The sequence below is a fragment of the Hipposideros armiger genome, unplaced genomic scaffold, assembly GCF_001890085.2.
Source record: "Hipposideros armiger isolate ML-2016 unplaced genomic scaffold, ASM189008v1 scaffold_49, whole genome shotgun sequence".
NCBI classification, from domain to species: Eukaryota; Metazoa; Chordata; class Mammalia; order Chiroptera; family Hipposideridae; genus Hipposideros; species Hipposideros armiger.
This window is the reverse complement of record NW_017731399.1, coordinates 1,080,511-1,107,929: the sequence shown is the minus strand read 5'-3', so window position 1 is coordinate 1,107,929 and position 27,419 is coordinate 1,080,511. Positions and strand designations below refer to the sequence as shown.

Below are 27,419 nucleotides of genomic sequence, written 5' to 3'. Positions count from 1 at the left end.
TCATAGTATGTTTTCAGGGTTCATCCATGTCATAACATGTGTCAGCACTTTATTCCTTTGACTGGGTAATATTCCATTGTATGTATAGACCACATTTTATTGACCCATTCACCTGTCAGTAGACACTTGGGTTGCCTCCACCTTTTGGCTACTGTGAATAATGCTGCTGTGAACACTGGCATATAAGTATGTGTTCGAGTTCTTGGTTTCAATGCTTTTGGGATGTATACCTAGAAGTGGAATGGCTATGATAATTCTGTTTAGCACTTTGAGGAATCACCAAATTGTTTTCTACAATAGCCGCACCATTTTACATTTCCACAAGTAGTTAAAAAAAATTTTAATTAGCCTTTTTATTTTGAGATAATTGTAGATTCACATGCAGTTGTCAGAAATAAAACAGAGAGATCCCATGTGGCCTTTACCCAGTTTCTCCCCATGGTGACATCTTGCAAAACTGTAGTATAATATCACAACCAGAATTTCAGTCAAGATATGGAACAGTATAAAGGCTGAAGTATTTCTTAATAATATTAGCTAACATGTATTGAGCACTTACTGCTATATGCATTATTTTAAGTGCTTTACATGTATTAACTCATTTAATCCTCACAACAACCCTAATGAGGTAAGTACTATTATTATCCCCATTTACAGGCACAGAAAGTGAGGCACAGAGAAGTGAAGAAACTTGCTCCAGGTCACTCAGGTAGTGAAAGGTAGGGTCAGGTCTGACCCTGAGCCTCATGCTTTTTTGTTCTGCTTTAGAGGCACAGACCTCTCTGGGCCTCCACAACAGTTACTGCTTTGAAAATAAACGCAGTCACCAGGCAAGCTGAGGAAGCCACAGCCAAGAAGTTCCCTGGGCGTTTGCATCCAGATACTTTGGCGGAACATCTCAGTGTGGACTTGCTTCCTCCCTCTGTTCACCTTGTCTTTCCCCCTGTTCCTTACGAGCTTGTCTAGGCCCATTCTACCTCCCCACTGTCTCCGTCAGGGCTGAGCAGGAACACACATCTCCTCACAGAGTCACCAAAGAGAATTTAATGAAGGAACTATTTACAGAGGGGTGGGTGGGGTGGTGACAGACCCCAGGACTAGCAACAGTGGGGAGCCTTTAACGCCCCCCAACCTGAAGAGACTGGGGTGGGAATTGCTCCAGGAAGCCAGGGAGAACTGTGGCTGTGCTTAGAGGTCAAAGTCTCGGCCACACTGCCACCCAGCAGGAAGGGATGGAAGCAGTGGGAGTCGGGAATAAATACCCCAAGTTCCCTGCCCCCTCATCTGCGGTGGCTCAGGGCAGCACACCTAGTTAGACGCTGGAGGATAATGGATCTCAGAGGAAGGAGCAGGGAGGGCAAGAGTAGACTGTGGAACTGGAGGAACCAAAGCACGGGCAGGCCACCACCAGGAGCTGGCATCGGCTCTGGCAGCATGGACCCCGCAGGAGGGGTCTTCTGCGGATTATACACATGTGATTCTCTAATGGCCGCTGGTCAGCATCCTCCAACCAGCCATGAGGGAGGCTATTCTCAGCTGAGGCCACAGGCTGCTGTGTGCTGTCAAGGCATCTCCAGGGGCACCATTCAGACCGAATTCTAGGTCAGAGGTGCCCTGGGTGGTGTGCATTGCGGCCCTGGCCCAGGGTCTCTCTGCTGCTTTTCTTCTACCATGGGTACTCTGGCCACTTTGAAAGATGTAGGTTGCCAGAGTGGTTGAGAGCCTGGGATCTGGACTCTATTCCTACCTGTGTGGCAAGTTACTCAACCTCTCTTAGCCTCACTTTCTCCAGCTATAAAATAGGATAATAATAGGAGCTTTCTCATAGGGTTGTTGCAATCCTTAAGTGAAATAATATCCATATAATGCTCAGAGCATGAGCCAGCATCAGGTAACAACTGGTCAATAGATGTGAACTACTGCTTACACCTGTGTCTACAAGATTTAGGGAGGTTATCGTGTTGGCCAAGAAGGGAACAGGTTTTTATCCAGTCCTGGGCTCACCTAAAGGACTCTGACTACACAGGTACATGTACCCAGTGATTATCAATCTTCTTTGTAGTCATGGCACACTTGTAAATACTTAAATTTTGACCTGCCCGTGTTAAGAGATTAAACAGTGTTGAACAGTGGTTAAAACAAAGGATATGTGTTTATTACAGTATTTGGAGATCTGGTACACTTTACATGTGAGTCTTATTAATGGTTGTTTAAATTCAGAAAGTATCAATAAGATGATACAATCTAATAATCATTGACAGTAATTGTAAATTAATTAGTATTTTGCTATGATCCCTGAGTCAAGTTTTTAGCTATTTTGCTAATATAAGAACACAAAAAATAAGGCAACTCTCATTTTGAGTTCATTTCTTCCCCCCCCCCCCCCAGTTTGGTGTTGGTAAGACTTATGCATCCTAATTTAAAAGTAATTGCCCATTGTGTCAGTGAACATTGCTCTCTGCTGCAAGTTACAGAGAACTTGACTGCTAGTGGCTTAAGCACCAATGAATGAGATTGATTTCCCCACTAACAGGAAGTCTGGAGATGGGCAGTTGCTGGCATTGCACAGGCCTCTCAGCCGTAGCATCAAGGGATCAGGCTTTTTCTTCCCTGGTGTTCCATGGTGTCGTCCTTACATGGCTGCCTCATGGTTGCAAGGTGGCTGCCACAGCTCTAGGCCTTACCTCCCAGGTCAGGGCAGAAGAAAAATAGCTACATCAACATGTTTGTCTCTTTTATCAGAAAAGCAAAACCATTTCTAGAAGCCCCCACCATGGACTTCCCCTTACATCTCATTGGCCAGAACCAGGTCATATGACCAGCCCTAGTTACCAGGGAAACTGGGAAAATAGGGAACAGGATTATTCCGACTGGCTAGGTCACCTTGTCTCCACAAACAAAATCCAGGTTCTGTTAACATGGAAGAGGCAGAGTGGAATGACAGTTGAGTAGACAACTAATGATGGCTGCCAGATCCACCTGTTAGAATGTGGTGATCCAATTCTAAAGGATTTATTATCCAACATCTTGCTGTAGATCTCAGGATGAGAACCCAGTCTATACCATTACCTCTTGGGGAGGGGCTTCTTGTTTACTAAAATTGTGAGCAGCATACTCAAGAAAATATAAAGACACATTGGCTGATAATAAGCATAAACATAGTTGACCAATGTCTGTTTAGGCAGAGCGCAGAGGCATTCAGACCTCTGTTTGCTATCTCTGCCCTTGAGGAGCTGACCCTTCTCAGTTCAGAGAAGATCACCTCAATAAAGACAAATGCCTTCTAGGGAGGGAAGAGATTGGCCTGAAAACACTGTGCAAATATAGGAAATAATGGGTGCTTGGCCATGGAAGGAGGGTGCCTGAGGATGTTCAAGTCCATAAAGGGTTGTCTTATGGAAGGGTAGGAAGTGATCTGGAGACAGAATTTAGCTCAATACAAGGGGAAACTTCCATGATAAATGGGCTGCCTTGAGGGAGTGAATTTCTGGAGGCTAGAGGGACAAATGGAAGCTGGGGAAGGGACCAGACCCTGAGATTCTTATGTTTCCTAAGTCCGAAGGGCTTCATTTTAGCTGGGCACATCATTTTACTCGGACACTTGATTGGGCTACAGAGATGGATGTAAGTCCTTGCCTAGGAGGTGCCCACAGTCCACCAGTGAGATGGGTATACGGTGTATTGTGAAGAGTTGCTGTTTAACTGCAGTTACTGTAACAGAGGAGCCCAGGAAAGGTCTGACCAGCTCTGCCAGGAGTCTGGAAAGACTTCTCTGGAGAGATAATACTTCAACTGGGCCTTCAAAGATACACCCAGGACATAAATTGCCTTTGGGAATAGTGTGGGAAAGAAGGATAAGGCCACTTTCTTAGGTGGGGGCCCATCTTCCCCAACCCCAACCCATGGGAAGGGGGTCCCTGGGTGGAGAATCATGTCTTTGCCACAGGACCTTTCTACCCTAAATGATCACAAGCAAACCCTGCCTGTGGGACAGTGTGGGTGGGTGGGGAGAGCTCAGCAAATGGAGCATACCTGGGCCATGTCCTCTAAGAGCCCACTGAATTAAAGAGCTGATGGGAATAGAGGGAAAGAAGTGGGAGGTGTCAAATGAAGTGCCAGGTGAAAGCCAAAGCACAGAGCAACGGTAGTGACAGCCTCACTCGGCCTACTGGAACCATTTTCCAATGTACTGAGCATTTTCCCATGATGATGTCATTTGTATGTCACAAAAGCCATATGTGGTGAGCAGAGTTGGTATTAACATTGCCTCCTCCCCTGGACCTCATGATGAAACCAAAGCTGCGTGACCCATAAGGGGTCAAGGCAGGCCTGGGACCCTGAGCATTGGATCCTAGGGGCTGGAGTGATCATGGGCTGTGCATAAGGTAGGACTTGGAAAAGCAGACAGGAAGCAAGGAAAGCAGACATATTTCACACCAGGTATCAGCTGGTGCATAACCAAACCCAACAGGCTACTTTAAAAAAAAAACACACAAAATAACCTGATAATTGATACATTTATTGATTGCAGCCATTGACCACTGTGCTGTAAAGATCTGGAGGACAAAATTTAGAGGAGAGTTTATACTTGCCGTGCCCTAGGAGGTCATACCCTGGAATGGCAAAGAGCTTGGATGCTGGTTCTTTTATTGGGAAAATTACTAAATCTCCCTGAAAAAAATAGGGATAATAAGGATAAAATAGGGACACTAACACCTGCTTTATATGCTATGGATTAAATAGGGCAATACGTACAGAAAGTCCTCTATTAACTAGGCTGTTCGCTTTATCATCATTAACGTGATTTTTCCAGAGAGTTGCACACAGGGCTGGCTGGGGAAGAGAGATGATGGTGATGGTGGTGGTGATGATGACGATGATGATGATAGTAATAGTTCCAGCTTCCTAAGCATCCATCTGCGCATCGGGTGCCATGACAGGACCTGGCGTAGGGCGGAGCAGCCCCTGGGCATAACGGGCGCTTAGTCAGTAGGGGATGGCCAGTGTGTTCCTGGAGCCCTGTGGGAGGTCCCCAGCCTGGGTGGGGGTGAGGAGGAAAGTGGCACATCCATTGCTGTAGTCATCAAGACTTTTGTGAACACCCTCTCAGGACCAGGTCCTGCTCTCTGGAGGACAGAGAACATACCAGATGGACGCAGAAACGGGTGGTGTGGCCCATCTCCTTGCCTTGCTAAAGGATGGGCACCTCTTTTTAGGTTTGGTTGAGCAGTTTCCGTTCCTGTTGACAACTGCCTGGGGTCAGGCAGGCTGGCTTCCAGGAGAGAAAGTGAAGGAGCTCACCCAGGGCTCCACAGTAGAGCCTGGCACATAGTAGGTGCTCAGGAAATGGGGGCCCTCACCCTCCTGAAGGGAGCGTGGCATTTCCACTCTTGGTCTTGCCAGCTCTCCAAAGGGAAGCAGGGCTTGGTGGAGGGCTGGCTCTGCTCTGGTGTAACGGGCAGGGGGAGGTGCTTTGGGACCGTGTCACAGGATGGGGTCAGGAAAACTCTGCCCAATAGGGAACTTTCCCCCAAGAAACCTTCGAAGGAGGAACCATCCTCTCTGCGTTTGTACGTCTGCTCTTTCTGCCCTCACTGAAGGGGCTGGGAGGGGTGAGGGGGCAAATGTGAGCCAGAGTCCTACCAGCGTAAGCATGTAGGCTTTGTGCCAGATGGGGTTCAGCTGTCCCCTTCAAGTTCCCAGGGACCGATGAAGTTGATCAGACAGCCGCATCTGCTAGGATGCTGGAGTGCCGCACCTCTCATGTGCATAGGAATCACCTTGTTAAAATGCTGACTCGGATTCCCTGGGGGCCGGGTCTGAGATGTTTGCATTTCTAACAAGCGCCCAGGTGATGCTGAGGCTGCTGGCCCTGGACCACACTTTGAGAAGGAAGTTAGCCTTTGGTGCCCCGCCCACATCTATTCAGCACTCTATTACGTGCCGTGCGCTGCCCTGCCATCGTGTAACTGCAGCTCTGCCCAGGGCTTTCTCTGGCCGCCAGAACCTGCTCAGCCTGGACCTATGAAGGGCCAGTGACTGCGTGAAAGGTTACCAAATGCCCCAAGGCCCTCATCTGCAAGAGGCATGTTCTACACTGTCTCCCAGGGTCCTCAGTTGCCCACAGCAGCAGTCTACTCAGGAACATGCTCGTTCTGGCCTTTCTTCCTGAGATCACCTCCCAGATAAACTGCCTTCAGGTACATCCTTGTCTCAGGGTCTGCTCCCGGATAACCTAACTATAGATGTGGTCAGTTGCAGCCTCCTGTGACCCTTAAAGCAGAAGGGGCGTTTGGTACATAGCCTATCAGGAGGTTCAGGAAGCACACTCAGAAGCCAGAGAAGGACCAGGGGAAGCCTGGGAGAGCCCAAGTGCAGGAGATGCAGTAACCAGGAGAGTCTGGCCCAAGACTGCCCACACTCTTGCTGCTGAGGGCACTACTGCCCTCACCAATCCTCACCCTCCATCTTGGTGCCATTTGATCCTGATTCAAAGCCATTTGACTCTGCCTATGTCACCAGTCCATCTTTGACCTCCAGAGGGTGGAGAAAAGGAAGACCTGGATCACTTAGGTATCTACAGTGGGGGATGGGCACAGGCCCCAACAAGATGACACACAATAGGGGAATTATTATACCTTTAAATAGGAAGCAGGCTGTGATGCTGAGTTTCCAGGTTGTGAGGTAAAAAGGATGCTGCTGACAAATGCTGAGCAGTGACTGGTCCCCCAAAGACAGTTCCCTTGGACAGTCTTCTGGGCTTGGTGTGCTCACAGCATCTTCCTTGCCCTCCAGGAGGAGGATGTGGTCTGAGCCCTCAACTGGAAGCACGTGGGGATGGTGTCAGGGCACTCCTCATCAGAAGTTCCTTTAGGGCCATTAGCAGTCAAAGGGATGGTCCCTGCCCATTCAGTAAATAGTAATTTCACTTTCGTTTGTTCTCATCATCGCCTCTGCTGTCCCTGGGGACTTGAAGTTAGTAGCTGTACATCCTAAGACACAGCTCGAAAATCTCCCCTGACCTGAATGGGATCTAAATCCTCACTCTGTTAAGTTACAGTTATTCTTGCTTCCTCTTCCCTCTCCCCAAGAATGACATGAACTGATAGGACTGCTTCCACGACCCATGTCTCTAGGAGGAGGGAAGAAGCACAGGACTCGAAGGAGGAAGTCTGGGGGATGGGGGGAGAGACAGGGCCCTGAAGATCAACTGACTGGGGCTCTGTGTGCACTTCTGGGGAAAGGAACAGAAGTTGCCCTTAGCCCGTCACCTCAAAGGCTGAGGAGGCCACTGGGCTTTCTTCCTCTCAGGACTCGGGCTCTGTCTCCAGGCTTATGTCTTTCAGTCAAGGACCATCCATTTCATGATAAGAAAAGGAGAGCCGTTCTGTTTTCTGTGTTCGTTCATACTTTGGACCTACTTTGATAGGTCGCATCCATCTTTTCAGGTCAGGCCACAAAGGTTGGTGGCCAGTCTGACTGACCTTGTGTGCCCTTGGATGAGCAACCCTCTCCAGGTCTTGTCCACTCTGCTGGTGGCGGTGTCAAATGGTGGCAACGTGTGTGTCTAGACAGCAGGAGTTGGGGGTGGGGCAGGTTTCTTGAAGTCAGTATGGACCCAGTGACAATACGGATCTCTAGGATTGGGCCTCACTCAGAAATGGGTATCTGTGTGGAGTGGCCACACTGCTTTGGCACCTGCTGTTGAGATACTCCGAGGCATTGATTGATTTTGGAGATGTGGCCAGGGCTAGCTGCATCCCCATGCTGTGGGGACTTGGTGTAGATGAGACTCTAGAACTCTATCCTAGAATCTCTGAGGGTGGGATCCTGAAACTGGCATTTATAATGAGTGCCGACCCAGAAACTTCTTAAGTGAAAGTTTGAAAATCCTTGTTGTGACTCTTTCGAGGTGCCTGCCAATAGCAAGGATTCCTTTCCTCTCTTGGCAAGCTGACTCAACCCTCCCCGCTGCCACAGCAGGTCTGAAATAACACGTTTTCTTTCCCCAACACTTGGAGGAGTGCTTTTGTTGCTCTTTCTTTTTTAGAAAGACTCAAGAGCTGAAGGTTGCTTGGAATGGGTTTCAGGAGGATGCTGAATTCAGAGAGGCAGGAACAGGCCCGGGCCAGCTGGGATAGGCCATTACTGTTTGACAATTGTTTTAGGATTGTCCAACCACCCGGCCTGAGGCTGGCCATGGGCCAGCTGTAAGAAGAGGCCATCTGAGTGTGGCCTTGCAGGACTTAGCCAGCATTGAAATCCCGTCATGCTAACACCCCCAGTGATGTTGAATGACTCCTGAGACTGTCTCCCTTTGCTCCCTAACAGGTGTGCGCCTTGATCGAGTGCGTGGAGGCCGCCAGAAATACAAGCGGCGCCTGGACTCGGAGAGCAGCCCGTACCTGAGCTTGCAGATTTCCCCACCTGCTAAAAAGCCATGTGAGTGCCAGGGCAGTCCATGCCCCCTTTGCCAGCATCTGTACTGGGACATCTGGCATCCCTTGGGGACAATGCCATCTTCCCACTGCTGGGACCATGTGGATCTGGGGGAGGTGGCACCAGGGCCTGGCGTTGGTGTTGGGTACTTGCGGATGGCACTTCATTCAGAAGGCCATTCCATATGGGGTGTCACAGAGTTTGGTTCCAAATGAAGCGTCGTCCTGAGAAGGCCTGAGCCCCAGCCCGCAGAACCTGCCCGTCTCTCACCACCCACTCGAAGCAAGTTCCTCTGGGGAGAATTCACCAGGCAACTTCCCTTGGAGGGATGTTTCTCAGCAGCCTGAATCACCACTGCCAGCAACTTTGTGGAGACAGAAAGAGAGGGGAGATTACAGCCATGTTTGACCTTCCTGGGCTCCTTGGAACCGACTCTTCTTCCTGACCCATCCCAGGCTACCCATCCCTTTGGTCTTTCCCAGACATTTATTTTCGTCCTTTGGTTATTGCAGTGACCAAGATTGTCTCTTACCTGCTGGTGGCTGAGCCGGACAAGCTCTACGCCATGCCTCCCCCTGGCATGCCTGAGGGCGACATCAAGGCCCTGACTACTCTCTGTGACCTGGCAGACAGAGAGCTTGTGGTCATCATTGGCTGGGCCAAGCACATCCCAGGTGAGTCACATAGGACCAAGGAGAGTGTGTAGCCAGGGACTCTCAGCCACTCTCCCCGTGGCTGTGGTTTGGACCCATGGGAGCCTGGGACTCAGGAGCCCTGTGGGATCTTGGCAGCCTGTTTTTCTCTTGTTTCCTTTTCTCTCCTTGTGGGGTTGGAAGTGAGCGGATGTTTGGCGGGTTCCATAATGTTCCTGAACTTCTAGGGGCTGAACCAGTTCTTCTAATGGGGCTATGATTGCATCTATAATAGGTGGTTTTCAAAGAGCAAGTTCTTTGAATCCTTAAAGGCCAAAAAGTAAGGTTTTCTTATAGACCCTGCTTCCTATTAGAGGCAGGTGGCGTGGAACAAATGGTTAAAAACATGTCTTGGGAACCAGGCTGGGATTCAAATTCTGGGCCTGCCACTTACTAGCTGTGTAACCCTGGGCAGGTCCACCCACCTCTGTGGGAATAACCTCCGTCATGGGCTGTTCCATGAGAATGAAATGTGGGCATGCGTGCGAGCATTTGTCATGTGCTAACGTTCGTTGCATGCTCACTGTTGCCACTTGCCTGATCTCAGGGAGGCCTGTCTCCTTATATGGATTCTGTGATTTTATGATCATTTCTGACATGGAAAGGAAGTGTAATGAACGTGTCTCAGACAGTACAGACTTTTCCTAATTGTGCGTGGTCCCAAAGCCCTCTTTCAGCCTTTCTTGTTCTGGATAAACGGTATGAGTTGATTTTTCATTTTATTTTTGTAGACACTGATACCCACATATTTTGACATTACACATATTTTGGGAATCTTTCTAAAGTCTGCAGTTTATTCCTTTAAGGTTCTGACAAACTTGGCTCATAGTAGGGTGGCAACATCCAGTTATCCTCTGGCCATGATTCACCATGGACTCAGATTCTTACTAGCTATGTGACATGGGACACTTGATCTTCTTGTCTGTAGATCCCTTTTTTCTTACATTTGTCACAGGCCCTGAAAGAAAAATACAGCATACATGGTTATGTAGCAAAGGTGTCCTCAGCTTTAGAAGCCAAGACCCACAGTTGACTGGGGTGCATGAGAAAGTCCTTATGTAACACGTGTACACAGCTTACAGGGAGGAGCCTTCCTGTAGACAGGGGCTAGCCGAGAGCCCCCATGGCTCGGGGTGGTGCTGGCGGGAACCCTAGAATTCCCTCCTCGGGGACTCCTTGGTGGCCTCTGGGCATTTTGACTCAGGGGTGGGCTCCCTGGGGATCTGGGCTGTAGTGCCTTACTAAGGAGCTCAGCCTCTTGGGATTACACACTCAGTAGTTTCTGAATCTGTCCTGTGCTGGTTCAGCACAGATGTGGGGTCAGGCGGCTGCTTACGACACCTCAGCCTGGATTGCTCCACTGACCCAGGGCCAAATCGGGCACAGCTCCCTTGCACCGCCCTCCCTGCCGACACACACTCTGCTTCCCAGTTGAGCAGATACTGTATCCTTGCAATGGCTCAGGCGTGGCTCCTGGTGGTGTCCCCAGGTCACTGCTTCCCTCTCTTACCACCCCACCCCTGTAATACCTCCCAGCGGGTAGAGTAGAACTAGGAGGCACTGTCTCCCCTGTACCCATTTTACCCCATGGCTTCCCACCTCCCAGCTCCATCTCCTGTCTGCTCAACCAAGAGGGCAGTGGGCAGAGCAGGATGGTCCCTAAGGGCACAGATCCTGGGTTTGGGCAGAACTGAGCTCTGATCCCAGCTCTGTCCTTAGTGGCCTTGTGCAAGATGTTTCATTTTCCTGAGCTTTAGTGTCCTCACCTGTGAAATGGGACTCATAGTAGAGCCCCCCTCACCGGGTTGCTGGGAGGATATGGCACACTTAGTCCAGCCCCAGCACACAGTGGGTGCTTGATAAATGGCAGAGATTGTGACATCATCATCGTTAGTGTTAAAAGCTTCCTTTCACATCATCATTTCTCCTTGTCTAAAACGGAATTTTTTTTTATTAAAAATAAAATAAACATAGGGGCTCCTTTGTCTGTCTCGAACGCTAATTTGACCATTTTGCATAAGTCTGCATGCTGAATTATTTGGGCCTGACCTTCTAGTGTTGAAGGTAAAATGAATTGAGTCTCCTGCCACTGCATGTAAACCTCATATTAAAGGGGATGACACATCAAGTGCCTGATACATTTAAACTAATTGACTTAATCCTATTTCAGATTAGATGGAAACTCATCTGAAGACCTGCTCGCTAGAGAGAGAGAGAGAGAGAGAGAGAGAGAGAGAACATAAGAAAGAGAACAGGTTGAGTAGGGAGGATGCAAGCCTGGGTTCATCTCTAGCACTTGTGTCTGCTCCTGTCCATCTTGCTTCCTGGACAGACAGAAGGACTGGCTCCTTAAGACTGCTCAGGAATAGAGCCTCTGTCTGTAAGCACAGGAAACCACATCTCATGCCTCAGGAGTCTGTAGCTTCTAGTCAAGAGTCTGGCACACAGAGGGTGCTTCATGGTTGCATTTGCATGCATTTATTGAGCATTAACTATATATAAGATCTCTTGATAGGAGTTGTGGCTGATACAAAGACTGAGATTAATTTCTGTCCCAAGGATCCCATTTGGGAATAAGATGGATAATTAAAATAAACCATTTTCATGGCAATTTTAAACAAAGGTAGATCAAATATAACGAAGCTCTGTGTGTCCGTTACCCTGCTTCAACAGTTATCACCCCACAGTCAGCCTCTCTTCATCTCTACCCACCCACTTCCCAGCTCATACCTGATAAGACAGATACTTACAATACAGCCTGAAGAACCCCAGGGCGGAGTTGAGAGGCAGGAGGGACGGGATGGGCTGTGAGGGGAGAGAGAGCAGAACCTAAATTAGGCTTCCTGGGTTGATGGGCAGAGCCCGTGGAGGAAAAGCCCAGAAGGACCCTTACACAGGGCGAGTCCTGTGGGAAACGAGCCAGATTGAGATTTGCTCACAGTAGCAGCCACTCTTTTGTGTGAGTCAGTCTGAAGTTGCCCTCCCTCCTTGATTTTCCAAGTATTGGTTTGGCCAGAGGACAAGCCCAAGTCTTTAGAGTGTCCACCTCTTGTTCCCCATGAGTGAGAGATTAAAACAAGAGCCAGCAGCCTTTCATAGGCAGTGGGTATCACTTGATGAATTGCAGCCTCCAGATGTTATTAGCTGGTTATCCTCCCAGCCCAGGCAGCCTCGAGGCTGCCCCAGCCAGGAGAACCTTCTCCTGCCAGCCATGGGGAGTCCCCACCAGCCCTGCCCAGCTCCAGCTGACATGTGCATGGCCTCTGCAGGGGACCCCCAGAGGCCTCCTCATGGAGGGTCCCTCAGCAGCCCTGCTCCCAGCTATCCATCGTCTGGCTCTCACTGGGGAGAGAAGAATGCCAGGGGCCGATGAAATATGGGCTGCCGAGTGACAGCAGCTGTGTCTGGAGTGGCCTCAGATCCTATAATTACATCTCCCTTTATTACCTCTGCTAATGGCCCTCCAGGTCGACAGAAACGATAATAAATTAACAGATTATGAACTCCACTTGCCACAAATTATGTGCTCTTTTTTTTTTTTTAAATTCTAGGAGCTCGTGCTATCAAATCACTGGGGGATGGGGGACTTGGGAAGAGCCCGAATGTTATTAGATCAATTGGTGCAGATAAAGCAACTTTCTGGGGGCAGCAGAGCTGATGCTGGGAAACCTGGCGAGAGAGGGCCAGTGGGCAGCCAGCTTGGGCAGGGCCGAGCCTCAAGGGGCCAGTGCTGTCGGGGGTCAGCCAGGCACAGAGACAGCGCTGCACTCCCAGGGGCATGGGCCACACCCAGCTTCTCCCAGCAGCCTCCTCTGTCCCAGAATTGCTAATTACTTGATGGAGGAGGAGACCCAGCCCAGCACAGAAAAGCAGAAGTGAACGGTGCTTTGGTGAAGGGCGGGGAAGAATGGCTCAGCCCCTTTGTTTGAGTTTAAAAAACAGAAAGAATATGTACTTCTAGTAAAGTTGTTGGATGTGACAGAGGGGTAGAAATTATGAGCTCCAAATCCCTCATCTTTCTTATGTATCCCTCTGGGAATTTCCTGTACATGTAGCCCTGTGTGTGTGTGTGTGTGTGTGTGTGTGTGTGTGTGTGTGTGTGTATGTCCGTCCCTCCACTCCATGGATCATACTGTAACAACGCATCTTTCATTTAATTATATACAATAGCAGCACTTGCCATGGGCTAAGCAGTGTTCTAAGTGTTTCACGTGCTGGTTCATTTAATTCAAACAACTCCATAAGGTTAGTACATTATTGTTCCCATTTCACAAATGAGGAAGCTGAGACACAGAAGTGGGCTTGCCCAGGGCCACAGCCACGGTCAGTAAAGCTACGATTCTAATAGTCTGGCTCCGGTGTCTACACCCTTTACACTTAAGCCTTCCTTACACTCTTGGGTATCTTTCCACATCCACACACACACACACACACACACACACACATTCTACCTCAGTCTTTCTAGTGATTCTAATGTGCCATTCATTTAACTAATAATTATATTTATATACCAGTAATAGTTGTATGTATTACATTAGTTACACTTAGATTGTTTCCTACTTTGGGTCATTTCAAACTGATCTAACAAACACCCTTATCACATTTATCTTTCTGTGTTTAAGCATAGCTTTCTTTTTAGGAGAAATTCCTAGCTGTGTAATTGCTGGGCTAAAGAGAGCATGCCTTTTATTTTGTGCTTCATTTAATTTTAATTTTATTTGTGGACATCTTAAACATGGATAGGTTCAAAAGCCAAAACTAGACCAAAAAATGGATGCATGGAAATCTCGTCTCCATCTCTATCCCCTCCCCTGCCTTCCTCTCACAGGTAACCGTTTTTATTTGTCATTGTTTCCTTTTAGTGTTTCTTTTTTTAAAAAATGAGAAAACATTTAAACTTTTTCAAATATTAGAAAATGCTACATGTTTCCCACTTCCTTGCACAAAATGAAGCAGCCTGTATATATGCTCTCCAGCACTTTGGATTTTCAAAGCTCTTTTCAGTTCCTATTGAAGATGTTCAAAGAGGAAGAGAAGTCAGGGCCAAGTCCACTACTCAGACCAGCCTCGCAGGGAGATTTGGACACAGGCCTCAGAGATACAGCCTCAAATGGGGCACACAGCTCTCCAAGGCTCTGTCTCCCTCCCTCCCACCACCTGCCTGGCCCCTCTCCCTGGAGGGGCAGGCTTGTCTCTGACTTAAAGGCAGTGAAATCCACACTCTTGTCTAAGGGACTAAGAGGGGCTACCCAAGTTCTTTTGACACATTGTCACCTAGGTGTCAAGGCCCAGTGGCATTTGCCCATTCTCTCCTCTGTACCTTGAAGGTTTGTCGGGCACCTTCTTTGTACCAGGACAGGAGCCTGACAGTGGAAATGGAAGATGAGCAGCATGGCACTGGTGCTCCCAGGGAGCTAGGCACACAGGGCATGGCAGCAGTTTATGCAGACACTAGAGCGGGCACTGTCAGAGGTGCCCTCGCCACCCCTTCAGAGCTTCCCCTCACCCTTCAGGGCTCAGCTCCCAAGTCTCCTCTTCTGCAAAGCCTCCCCAGACTCTCTCATTTGGGCCAAATTCTCCAGTTGTGTGTTCTCAGAACCTTCCATCTTGCCATAGCTCTTCTTGAGTCGTAACTTCATGGGGACATGGGGTACTTGAGGTGTGTCTTTCCCTCTTGACTGTGAGGTTCTGAAGGCAGGGACCAGTTTTGGTTTGAGCTCTCCATTCTGTCCCCACGGCATCTTGCACAGGGCCTGGCACTTAGTAGGTGCTCAATAAACATTTATTGAATGAATGAAGGGGCAGAAGCATTCTTCTAGTGATCACACTGATGTGATTAGCCTCACAGGGATCTTTCCTCCTCCGTTTCCTAAAGCCTAGCTCTCACCTCACCCTCCCTCTCTGCCACCTTCCAATTCAATTGTCTGTTAATTTCACCCCGTTTACCTTCTACATCTTTCCTCCCCTTCTGTCTGCTTTCAGACCCCCTCCCCCTCGGTACAGTCCCACACTTCCCTGCATACACACACCCTCATGGGCTAGCTGATTGGTATCTGTTAATTAATGTCGCCCAAGGCCTCTTTTGCTCAGAAGTCCGATAAGAGAAATTGGATGTCCATTTCTATCTATCTTTTATTACCTCCTGGCTCTCCCCGCCACCACAAGCAGCCACACACCGTCTCCCACGCCAGGATACAACAACACACATGCTCCTGACCCTTCTGTGCCACAGCCTCTCCCCTGAGAAGGCCCATCAATCCAGGCTCACCCCGTGTCGTGAGTGTAATTGCTCTAGCTCTTTTGTCGGTCACTCACGGATGCCAGCAGCTAGGTGGTGTTCCAATGCCTGGGTTGTGCAAATCAAGCTAGGGCACCTCAATGATTGCTCATGAGGAAAGGGTGGCTTGCCATATGAAGGGGGTTCCTGCCCCAGGAGTGTCCCCTACGGATGAACACTCATGCACTGGTTGGAAAACAGGAGGGATAGTATTTAGAAATAGAAGACAGCAGACGAGGGTGAACTAGAATCCATGGAAACCCACAGTGGTGGGCTAGTCCAGAAGCCCAGGACCACCCCAGGCCTTCAGTCCGAAGGGGAGAGGAGACTCATGCCAATAGAATGTTAACAACAGCAAGAACAACAGTAAAAGTAGCAACAACTGCAGTCGTCATCGCCGCCATGCTCAGGTTTGCTGAGCACCGCCGGGGTGGGGAGTGGTGCTCAGCGCTTTCCAGGCTCCACCTTCTTCATCCTCTCAGCACCCAATACATCCAGGCGGGGTTAGGTTCTAGGTCAGCAAATGGAGCGACAAGTCCTACATAAGCAAAATGACCCCTGGAAATCCCTGAATTTCAGTTGCCATGACATATGGTACAAATGGCTATATGGATACTTTCCCTTCTTTCAATAAGTCTGGCATGGTCAGTGTTGGAACCAATCGCTGAATTTCTGGTTGAAGTTATTGCCTGTGTCTAGTGACCAGCTGTTTGAAAATGAATTTCTTCCCTCCTTTTCTCCCTCCCTCCCCCACCTCTTTTTTTATAAATCAAGATGTTAATTGACTTTGAACATATCAAAGTTAAGTTAAGCACATATAATGCAATTCCCGTATATTCTCATTTTGCAAAGACTTTTATCTCATCATTAATAATAATACATAGTAAGAGCTCTGTAACTATTGTATATCCTATAACCGTTGCCTCATTTAGACCTCACAGTGGCTGGCTCTTTGAAGCAGCACTACTATTATATCCATGTCACAGATGAGGAAGCTGAGGTTTGGCGAAGTTGCATGGCTTTCCCATAGTCAGCCTGCAGGAGTCAGGATTCGAGCCCAAGCAATCTCCAGAACACACTGGACAAGACAGTGTCACAGTTCCGGAGCCATCCCCACCCCCAGACGTCTTTCACTCCGGAGTCAGCCTCATTGCTAGGAGGGAGAGGGGGAGCTCCCAGGACTCCAGGCTCAGAGACAGGATACAGGCCAGCTGGACCATCCTTAGGTGGAGAGTGATGGCTGGGGCAGCTGGGGTCTGACCCCTAGGAGGACAGGCTGCCTTGTGACAAAGTGCCCCCTGACCCCGGAGGCTCCTGAGCTGTTTGCAGCCCCAGGCTGTGGTCACTGGAGGTCACTGGCAGGGAACAGCTGAGTCCTTTCCCGGTTGGGCCCCTGGGTCTCTGCACAGCTGAGACTGCACCAAGGATCAGGTGTCACTTTAAAACACCAAAACCTCCCCGGGTTTGAGCAGAGAGGAGGGCCTGGAAACTCCCCAGACTGGAGGGGACCCTGCGCGGCCACGTCCTGATTCCACCATGAATTCAATAACTCCTTAAATCACAAATGCATTCAATTAATCAAAAAGCCTCTCCAGATGTAAGAAAACTACCAAAGAACTGACAATAATATAATGGTAATAACAAGTGTCAACATTGACCGAGCTCTTGTTATGTAAGTCCTTTCCAGGAATCCCATGTCTGACTCATTCAACAAGGGACGGACAGTGAGTCCCACAGGTACAGAGGGCGGGGCAGGATCCAGAAGCGCCTGGACCCCTGCCCCATCCCCCCTCCAGCCAGCCCCAGGGAGGCCCCAGCCCACCCACCTGACCGTGTGCTGCCCTCCTTGCCCTCTCTTCTGCAGGCTTCTCGAACCTCTCTCTGGGGGACCAGATGAGCCTGCTGCAGAGCGCCTGGATGGAGATCCTCATCCTGGGCATCGTGTATCGCTCACTACCCTACGACGACAAGCTTGTGTATGCTGAGGACTACATCATGGACGAGGAGCACTCCCGCCTGGCGGGGCTGCTGGAGCTCTACCGGGCCATCCTGCAGCTGGTGCGCAGGTACAAGAAGCTCAAGGTGGAGAAAGAGGAGTTTGTGACTCTCAAGGCCCTGGCTCTGGCCAACTCAGGTAAGGGCAGGTGTGGGGCCCACAGGGGAGCTTTGAGAGGTCTTCTCAGGCCTGGGATGTGCCGTCCAGTTACAGGAGGCAGGGAGGGCATGAAGATGCTGGAGCTCTTAGTTCCCAAAGATGGCACAACGGCTTAAAAGGATGGTGATGAAGGCCGGCATTGGTCGAGGATTTCCTCAGCTCTTGATTTGCAGGGCGCTATGCTGGGTCCTTGACCTCCAGACCAGCACACTGGTTAAGAACACAGATTCTAGAGCCAGGTTATTAAGAGTCAAATCCTACTTCTGCCACTTGGGCAGGTCACGTCACTCTGTGCTTCAGTTTCTCCATCAGTAAAATGGGAACAATAAACAGTCCCTACCCCACAAGACTACGGAAGGGATTTGTTTGTAAATAATTATGTTATGCTTACGATATACCTGGCCCGTAAGTGCTCAACCTGTTAAATAAATTAGCTATGAACTTATTTCATTCTTACAAACAATCCTATGAGCAAAGTTCTCATTTTAACCCCATTTTACAATGGATGTGTAAACTGAGGCTTAGAAAGGTGAAGCAAATTGCCCAGGGTCACCCAGAGCTAGGAGTCAAACCAAGAGCCTGTGAGTTCAGAACTGACCTGAGCTTATGCCCATTCCTTGAGTCTCACAATCAAATGATTGGGCACAAGAGAGAAAGCCTTGCCAACTGAATAGTTTAGTCGGGTATTAAAAAAGAGGCCTTACTCCATCTCTTTAGCTCCCACCAGCTTCTGCTAGGCTATAGGAGCCAGTATAGGAAAATGCATGTGAGTGAGCTTAAGTATAATCTGTGTCCACACTTGGTGTCCACCTTTTACAGGGTACCATGTCAGGGGCTGGGGGTGCAGAAGGAAGAGAAAGGCATGGTTCCTGTCCTAAAGAGAGAGTGTGTCAGCACACACACACATCATTCTGCTGCAGAGTAGCGCGTGGTAGAGTGAAGTGCTCAATTGTAGGTCAGATGGAGCCAAGTTCAAATTCTAGCTCTGACACTTGGTAGCAGTGTGACCTTGGACAACTTGGCAACCTTCCTTAGCTCTGTCCTTGTATGTGAAATGGGAATATCCCTGCACCTCCTCTAAGTGCTTTTGTAGGAAGCGACCAACTAAAGGTAAAGCACTTAGCTCTGTGCCTGGCCTGGAGGAAATGTTCGATAAATATTAATTATCATTATTATTTCTATTAGAGGAAACAAAAGAGAGCTGGTTCCCAGAGGGAGAGAACACAAATAGGGAACCAACTGGGTGGCTTGATACTGTCGCACTTTTCTTGAAAGTCCCATATCCCAGGAAACCTCAGTCCTTGGCTAACTGGGTTAGCTGGTCCCCCTAACAAATAGCTTCACGGAGAACACAGGGGACGCTGTTGGTGGCCCCTCAGACCTCCTTTCCTGGGTCAGTGCACGCATGCCCCAGCTGCTGAGTTTCGCTGCCAACAGCTCACAGTTGTCCCCTTCACCAGAGACTTATCGTCACCTCATTGTCAGGAGCGTTACGTACACCATTCACCCCCTGGCACCCTTAGCCAATGGTGGACCCACACAGGGAGCAAAAGGCTGGACTCCTGGCAAGGTGGGATCTGGTGGAAGCTGAGGCCGCATTCTTACCTTGTAGGCTCCACCCTCTCTCTGTCCTGTCCCTCTTACTCCCTTTCTCCTGAAAGCACGCCTGCCGTACACCCCATGCGCCCAAACCCCTGTCTCAGGCTCTGCTTCTGGGGAACCTGACCTAATACAGAGAGGAAAGCCTGGGTTTCTTTTTTTAGTTCAAATCCATTTTATTAATAAACTAATAATTAAAATTTTACATGCTTCTGTAGAGACCATTTATACCTTAACATTCCAAAATTGTAATGTATCTTTTGTTGGAGAACGCTAATGCTGTTGGGCTTTTCAGTACGGTTTTAGACTGACAGAATAATGAAGCAGATGGTATACAGAGTTCCATCTACCATCCCATCCTCTGTGTATAGGTTCCCCTACTATTAACATCTTGCATTACTGTGTAACTTGTTATAGTTAATGAGCCAATATTGATACATGTTTATTAACAAAAGCCCATCGTTGCCAGCCGGGTCTACTCTTTGCGTTCTATGGTTCTAGAGGTCCTGACAGATCTCCATCTTTACATATCAGACAGGGTAGCTTCGCCACCCTCACACTCCCCTGTGCTCATCTATTCAGAGGGCAGCATCTCAAGCAGCCTTGCAGAGGGGCTGGGAGTTTGGATGGGCACAGGAGGGGAGGGGACACTGTGGAAATGAAGGACAGGGTGACTACAGCAAGATGCAGGAAGGCTGGCAGGCCTTGGACTCTCCTGACCTGTCACACCAGCCCTAGCACTGAAGCTGACCCTTGCTGGGAGGGGAGAGTGACGAGGTGGGAGGCCACTCAACTGTCACCTCTATCCCGCCCCTCAATCCCATGCTGCAAGGGCTTTCAGAAGACTCTTTAGCCCAGCTGACTGCTCTTGCCTTGATCTCAACACACTCAGGCATGCACATGCAAACACATGTAGACAGCATGCACACATACAGATAGTCACACACACACAAGTGCACACACACTCATGAGCCTATCAGGAGCTTCAGCTAGCATCAAACCTTGCCTAAATACACAGTCTGTCCTGTGGAATGAAGTTCCAGGAACCTGAGCTTCTTGCCCCTGTGGCATCTACCAAGCCACCCGGTAGCTTATGTGCAGGTACAAGAAACTCAGGATGGAGAGGGATTTTGACACTCAGGACCCTGCATGCATAATAGAGCAATCAACAAAAAGAGCAGGCAGGAAACGGAAAGAACAGGGCTGTTTGGGGATTAGACTAGAGAAGCAGTTGGAGGTCAGACCAAAGGCTCTGGGGCTATGAAGGGATTGGGTGGTAATAGGGTCAGTGAGTGTAGGAAGCCAGGAAAGGTGGCAGGGAGTTACCGGTCCCCAGCAGCAAGGTAGAGAGAGTAACCCAGGCAGACAGTGTGTTAGCTAGAGGAGAGACAGGGGCCAGGAGATCACTGCAGCGGTCTTCGTGGCAGCCCCGAGGGCCACTGTGTGTGCCACTGCTGAGACTGAGTGGACCAGACAGGGGACTGACGCGAGCCAGGGAAGCACATCAGAGACGGGCTGTGGCCCCGGACCACGGCCCCTCAGGAGCCTGCTGGCAGCCGTTCACCCCGCTTCCCGGCCCTCTCCCAGGCTCCCTGACAGCAGAAAAAAATCATAGACATTGATTTTGTAATTAACAGTTTATCAATGCCATCGATATAGACGTGCTGATGGATTGCAAAGAAATTAATCTTGCAATGTTATTTTATTTCATTCTTGGTCGAAGGCAGCTGCCAATTCTGGCCTCCTTGGGGAGGGGAGGGGGATGAGGAGAGGAAGCTGGCGGGGAGGCAGGGAGTCTGAACAGCCAGGTCCCAGCCTTGCAGGGACCATCACATCGTAAGGGCATGCTCTGTAAATAGCTGGGAGCATGGGAATGGAGCCATCCTCCTCTCCAACGGACAGAGAAGGAGTCCTCATTGCCTTGGTAACAAGATGCAGAAAAATGTGGAAGAGTCTTGGGTATGGGGCCAGTAACGCCCCAGCCCTGCAAGGGCATTCGCCCCCCGTCTGAGTCCTCACAATAATGTTAATAAAAACACTTATTAGGTGCTTACTAAGTGCCTGGTAATGTGCTATTTCATTTCACCCCTCACCACCACCCTATGAGGTAGATACTCTTATTTGCTCCATTTTACAGACAAGGAAACAATCTCAGAGAGCCTAAGTAACTTGGCCAAAGTCACACAGCATTTAAGACACTAGGGTCTTACCTACTTCATTCTATGGCTATCTTCCCAAGAGAAAGAGGCAGGACCTTGAAGGCACAGGCTGAGTGTGGACCCAGAAGGTCAGGGGGCGGTCACTGGTGTCAGCCTATGGGTGCAGCTGCCCTTGGCAGTCTGATATCTAAACCAACACAACATGCAAAGGAATTGCCCGTCTCTTTTGAGGAATTCAGAAAACTTGAGCAGTCCTCCTCAGAGACCTACTCAGAGCTTCACCCTCTCACCTTTGGCAGGCATTGGGCACTGCGGTTCAGGGAAGTGGCTTAGGATCTTTAAGGAATGTCAGAAGAAGGCTGGTTATTTTCCCCGAGGCCAGGGAATGGATTCCAGGAAATTATCTTTGCTTCAGCCTCAGACCCAACTGTAACCTAGCTGTCCGCGGGCACCTCCCTGCCCTGCTGGGGTTTAGGGAAATTTCATTTGAACCCCCAATTCATGGCATGAGCCCAAAGCCCTTCCCAGGATTTTAGGTTGCAAGGGCCCCCCCCACCAGCTTCCTCCATCACCGTATCCCACGCGTCCAGCCATGCTATCTCAGTTCCCCCAGAAACCCCACCACGGGGCGCCCAGACACGGAGCTCAGCCCCTTTATCTGCGTCCGTATTCTGTAACTAGCGTTTTGTAAGGTTGTTGATTTCACTGAAGACTTGAGCTGGTGCCTGGCAGCTGCAGCCACAATAGTCATGGTGATGATACTGATGGCGGTGACGCTGGTGATGGTGGTGACGGCGGTGATGACAATAATGGCGATGGTAATGACACCACTAGCTGGGTACTTTGTACTGTTTTAAGCCTTTGACCTGTATTAACCTCTTGAGGTAAGTATGGCTGTTCTCTCATTTCACAAATGAGGAAAACGAGGCACAGAGGAGTTAAATCACTGGACTAAAATCAAAGCTAGCAATTGAAGGATGCGGTATTCTACTTCCACCAGTCTGGCTCCAGAGTCCACTGACACATGCAGGGCAGTGACAGATCTGCTCATGTTCAAGCCCCTCAGGGTCTCCGCTTCCATCTCTTGCTGGTTTCTCAAGAAACGTCCTCCACAGATAGAGATCTCTCTCTGGGTCCAAGCCTCAGCTCTGTCATTAGTCTCTGAGACCTCAGACTGGCAGCTTAACCTTTCTGAGCCATGGTTTCCCTCTCTTTGCAATAAGGGCCCTGTGGTGGCCGCCACCCCCCAGGGGGCACTCTCCCACCAGGGCACCCTGACGCTCACCCTTGTGCCCACAGATTCCATGTACATCGAAGATCTGGAGGCTGTCCAGAAGCTGCAGGACCTGCTGCACGAGGCGCTGCAGGACTACGAGCTGAGCCAGCGCCACGAAGAGCCGCGGAGGACGGGCAAGCTGCTGCTGACGCTGCCCCTGCTGCGGCAGACGGCCGCCAAGGCGGTGCAGCACTTCTACAGCGTCAAACTGCAGGGCAAGGTGCCCATGCACAAACTCTTCCTGGAGATGCTGGAGGCCAAGGTCTGATGGCCCGGCACACAGACTGACTCCCGCCTGTGGACAGACAAACGGACGGCCCAATGCAGAGACCTCCACAGCCACCAGCCTCGACCTTCCAGCCCTGTGTTATGGCCATGAGCAGTCCCAGAGGAAGGGGCTTCTTGCCTCCTGGCTGTGTGCAGTCCTGGGTGCCGCGGGGTGGGGAGACAGGGAGGGGAGGGCAGGGGGCGGGGCTCATCTGTAACTGGCTTTTTCTTTGGTATGTTTTTCCTTCTCCATGGGCAGTGCTGAGGCCTGGGCCAGGGCTGACTCCCCTGAGACTGGAGACCACCGAGGAAGGACCCCCTCTCCCCACCAAACCAGCAAGAGGCAGCCCGAACATTTCCTGGCCCCGTCCTCCACCCGCCCCGTCCTCCCCACCCCTGGCCTGGGTGGGCAGTGCTAGCGCTCAGGACTCTGGCACACTGAGCTTGTGTTCCACCCAGAGGTGTTCCTTTCCCGGGGGCAGGTACTTCCTTCCAAAGGCCCTCCCGGCTCTGAGGTTCTTTGGGGCCCCTCAAGAGGCTGCACCCCTTCCACAGTCCAGAGGGCCCCTCCCTCCATCCTTCCTCTCAGCTGGGCACACACCCAGCTCCCAGCGGGGACTCAGCATCAGGAGAGTAGCTGCTAGAGCTGACCCATTTTCCCGGGCACCCCAGCCCTAGGTGCCCTCCCCCCTACCTGTTCTCATCCTCCTCTCCTCCCCCAGGTGTCCCCCCTGCTACTTTCTGCCCCTACCTCACAGCTCACTCAGACAATGCTTCAGCCAGCCAAGGTGACTTCAGGGCCCGTAGCTGGAGTTGTGCTGGCTCCTAGAAGAGCTCCTCAGAGCCCCACTTTCTCCTTGCTTTGCCCCCTTCCTCTGTCAACCCTCAAGGTAGGTCCAGAGCAGGTGGTCTGTGGGAAGTGGGGGATGTGCTGTGGCCTAGCCCCATCCGAGGGCACCCTGGGTACCCCAATTTTAGACTGACAGTCCTGGGAAGATGGAGGCAGAATGGGGAGAGGCCCCGACCAAACTTTGCTGAGCACAGAAAGTCCCACAGTGGAGATAAGCAGGTGTGGGAGCCCTGAAGACAGGGAGCTCAGTGGAGGTCACCAGCCTCCCTGATCCTTCCTGGTTTCCAGGGCAGGGGACACGAGCACGCCCCCTCCCTGTAATCTAAAGAGCTGGGTGATCAGTGCCATAGGAGGGGTTGCTCCTGCTACCCTTTGACAAGGAGGTGTGGCGTAACTCTCTGGGGTCACTGAGAGGCCCCAGCTTTCTGGCGGAGCCACCCCAGTCCTCCTCCCTGCTGTGTGGGGTGACCAACCACCCCAGCTTGCCCAGGACATGTCTGGTTTTAGCACTGAAAGCCCTGCATCCCAGGAAGCCCCTCTTATAACCCATTTGGGGGTTGTGGGGGGCAGCCCTGAACTCCCTGTCTGGAGCGCACAGGCTGCTGAGGGCAGCTTCGTGGATCTCCAGAGGATGGGAGGGCATGAGGCATGATGGCAGATGTCCTCCCAAGCAGCTGCCTTCTAACACAGGCATCAGAACCGTTTCACCTGGGACTTTTTCCTGAAGAATCCACACTCATTCTAACCCAACCTCTCATCGCCTGGAGAGGCAGGCGGATCCCACCTGCTCCTCATTAGGACATGAGGAGGCCAGGTACCCTTTTCCACAGCCTCATGGTTTTTCTAGGGAAAGCAGCTGTTGCTGGTTCCGCGTTCCTGTGTCTCCACTCCCAGCCACCACTCCTCCAGGCAGGAGGGCTGGCTACAGCCCAGCAGCTGTGGAGTGGCTGCCTGATGTCCTCACGTAGGAAATGGCACGGGTTCTACGAGACCTCACACACCAGTGACGTGTGCTCCCCTCCTCTCTGGCTGTGGGGACTCCAAGGCCACAGTCACTTGACAGTTAGCATTGGAATTACAATCCAAGATGCTCTGTCCCTAGCTCTGTGTGGGTTCCCGTTGTCCCTGATCTGGGGGGGATCCATGAGCACCTCAGCATTAAGGAACCAGGGCAAAAGCCCACGCCTAACTTAACCATCAGGGGCTATGCCCTGAGGTCTGAACTGGAAAGACCTTACGGGCAAGAGAATTTGGGGTCTGCTCTGTGGGGGCCTCCTCTAGGAGCTCACTGTGCTGTGTGCTTGGAAGATGGGACAGAGGGTGGCATCTTAGCACCTGGGCATCCCATTCTATGCAGTGCCATCTCCTGCTCAAGCATGAGGACCCGGGCTGTCAGGCCCAGCAGGCCTTCTGCACAACTGGTGTTGACAGCCCTTCTTTTCTAGGAAAAGCATCTATGGCGAACAGGGCAATAACTGGTTTGAAGTGGGCAGGTGGTCTGTATACAGGGCAGCGTTGCCTCACCGGGCCTAGTGCTCCTGCAGTGTCCTGGCATTAGAGCCCCTTTCTAACAGAGAGGGGGCAGTGGTCCTGATGGCTTGGTGACAATGAGGTGGACACTGCTGCTGCTTTTACACTTGAAAAACTCTTAGAGCAACAGGAAATGTATCAGTAACAGTGGGAACTTCTTTCAATGGGAAAGGCCCTGGTGTATACTTGATGGGTCCATTGACGTTCAGAGAACAAGTTCAGGGGCCATCTTGTTAGGTAGCTGTCTCGCCAGCTTTGGGACCTCCGTGGGAAGAGGATGGCCCTGGCTTGGGGGATGGCGCAGTGAGGAGAGTTTAGGACACCCTGACCCACAAACAGGACAGAACTCAAGTTTACCCCCAATCTGCTGTTCCTGGGAAATCTGTAAAGAGGAAATAGCCCTTCTCAGTTGTATTCTCATGGTACAGGTCATTGAAATGAACCAAGAAATAAAATGTAAAAATCCAACCATGGAGAAGGTGGTACTGGCTGGGTTTTGTTTGGTCCCTGTGTTCCCACTTTCTAAAGCTTCCATCCTGGTTTTGTCACACATGAACCTTGATAGTGGCCCCCAGTTTTTACATACAGGAAAACACTTATTTCCTCGGGCACAACTGAAGAACAAGTCGGACGCTGTCAAAGCCAGAGTGGGGTGTGGGTTGGGAGGCCACGGGAACGCCTTAGAGGGGCCAGAATCTGCATACACCCTTGTCAGGAGCCACCCTTCCCTCCAGACTCACCCCTCCATCCCCTGTGCAGATGGGAGAAGGGGTAGGGGGCTGGGGGAAGGTGGCTGGGGAAGTGACACACTTGTAACAAGAAGACAGGGGCCCATACCCACAGAACAGCACCAAAGAAAAGCACTATGGAAAGATTGTTTTATTTTCTAATAATGATAATGTGGCTGGAATGGCTTCTTAAGATGTATATATTTTTTAAAATGGCAGTCCTCATTGCATCACCCACATGTAAATATTCCCACCTCTGTATGTGTTCTCCCAAAGACCTCCCCCTCCCGTGTAAATTAAACACCCTAGGATTCCCCTGTCCTGGCCCCATGTATCTGGAATCTAATAAATAAGAAACAGCCTGTTGGAGAGTTTCTTCACACGTTATCTTTCAGGCTGGCTGTCCCCTGGACAGCACTGCCCTTAGGCCTCAGGCTGATGCTTGGGGAGGCCGTCAGCAGACCCAGCCCAGCCTCAGGGTTCTGTGGGCATTCAAATGGGCATTAGAGTATGTTCAGCAGCAAAACTTAGAAATGCAACTTGAGAAGTTCTGAGAAACCCCTCTACTGCTTTTTATACTTTTGATGTTAATGGTGAGGCACTCTATTATTTTCACTAATGTCAGAGAAATGGAACATTGGATATATGTGAACTAAAAACTTCCTCGCCATAGAACGCTGTGTATGCATCATGTACGCTGACTGCACAGAGAGCCCACACGTACCAGGACACAGGACCAGTGAGAAGCAGAGGGCAGGGCCTGAAAGAAATCAAAGGGGACTATATCAGGATGCCTTTTGTTACAAGTAAACAACACCCCAGCTTATACTGACTCACTGGATTTATTGCCTGGGATAGATGTGAAATCCAGAAGTGGTACGGACATCAGGCAGAGTTTGATGCAGAGGTTCACAAAGGCAGTAGGGCTACGGCTCTACTCTGATTCTCTCAGCTGTGCCCTCTTCTGTCTGTCTCCTTTGTCCTCAAGCTAGATTCTTTCACGGTAGCAAGAAGGCTGACACCTTTTTATTTCACTTTATGGGGAGAGTGAAAATCTCTTCCTACAACTATGGAAAACATCTGAGCTTCACTCTGAACCCCAATGGTTTTGTGTCTATCCCTTAATGAATCACTGTGACCAGCTTGGAGAAGGGACCAGTGCCACACAACAGTCTAGCTGCTCCCCAAAAAGGTTTAGGTTGGAAGTCTAGGACACAACCGGCTAAACACAATGCCTACAAAATCCATGTACCTGGAGGACTCAAGGTCTGGTCAACTTTTTTTTTTTTCCCCAAAGATTTTTATTAGGGAATTGGGAAAGGGAACAGTGTTTGGGAATTGGGGAAGGTGAACACTGTGTTTTTCCAGGACCCATCAGCTCCAAGTCAACTTGGTGTCCTTCTATCTTAGTTGTGGAGGGCCAAGCTCAGCAAGTCCAGTTGCCGCT

General features: G+C 50.3%; 1 protein-coding gene across 1 annotated transcript in view; it reads left to right on the top strand.

The window, feature by feature from the left end:
* ESRRB (estrogen related receptor beta) overlaps positions 1-26,363 on the top strand; it is a 109,727-nt gene extending 83,364 nt beyond the window's left edge. The window contains 8 exon segments of the mRNA XM_019640426.1: positions 8,332-8,442; positions 8,952-9,113; positions 17,273-17,542; positions 22,621-22,859; positions 23,755-23,769; positions 24,327-24,351; positions 24,354-24,377; positions 24,380-26,363. Of these exon segments, the coding sequence (XP_019495971.1) occupies positions 8,332-8,442; positions 8,952-9,113; positions 17,273-17,542; positions 22,621-22,859; positions 23,755-23,769; positions 24,327-24,351; positions 24,354-24,377; positions 24,380-24,399 (866 nt within the window). The 3' untranslated portion in view covers positions 24,400-26,363.
* Positions 26,364-27,419: the final 1,056 nt, after the last annotated feature.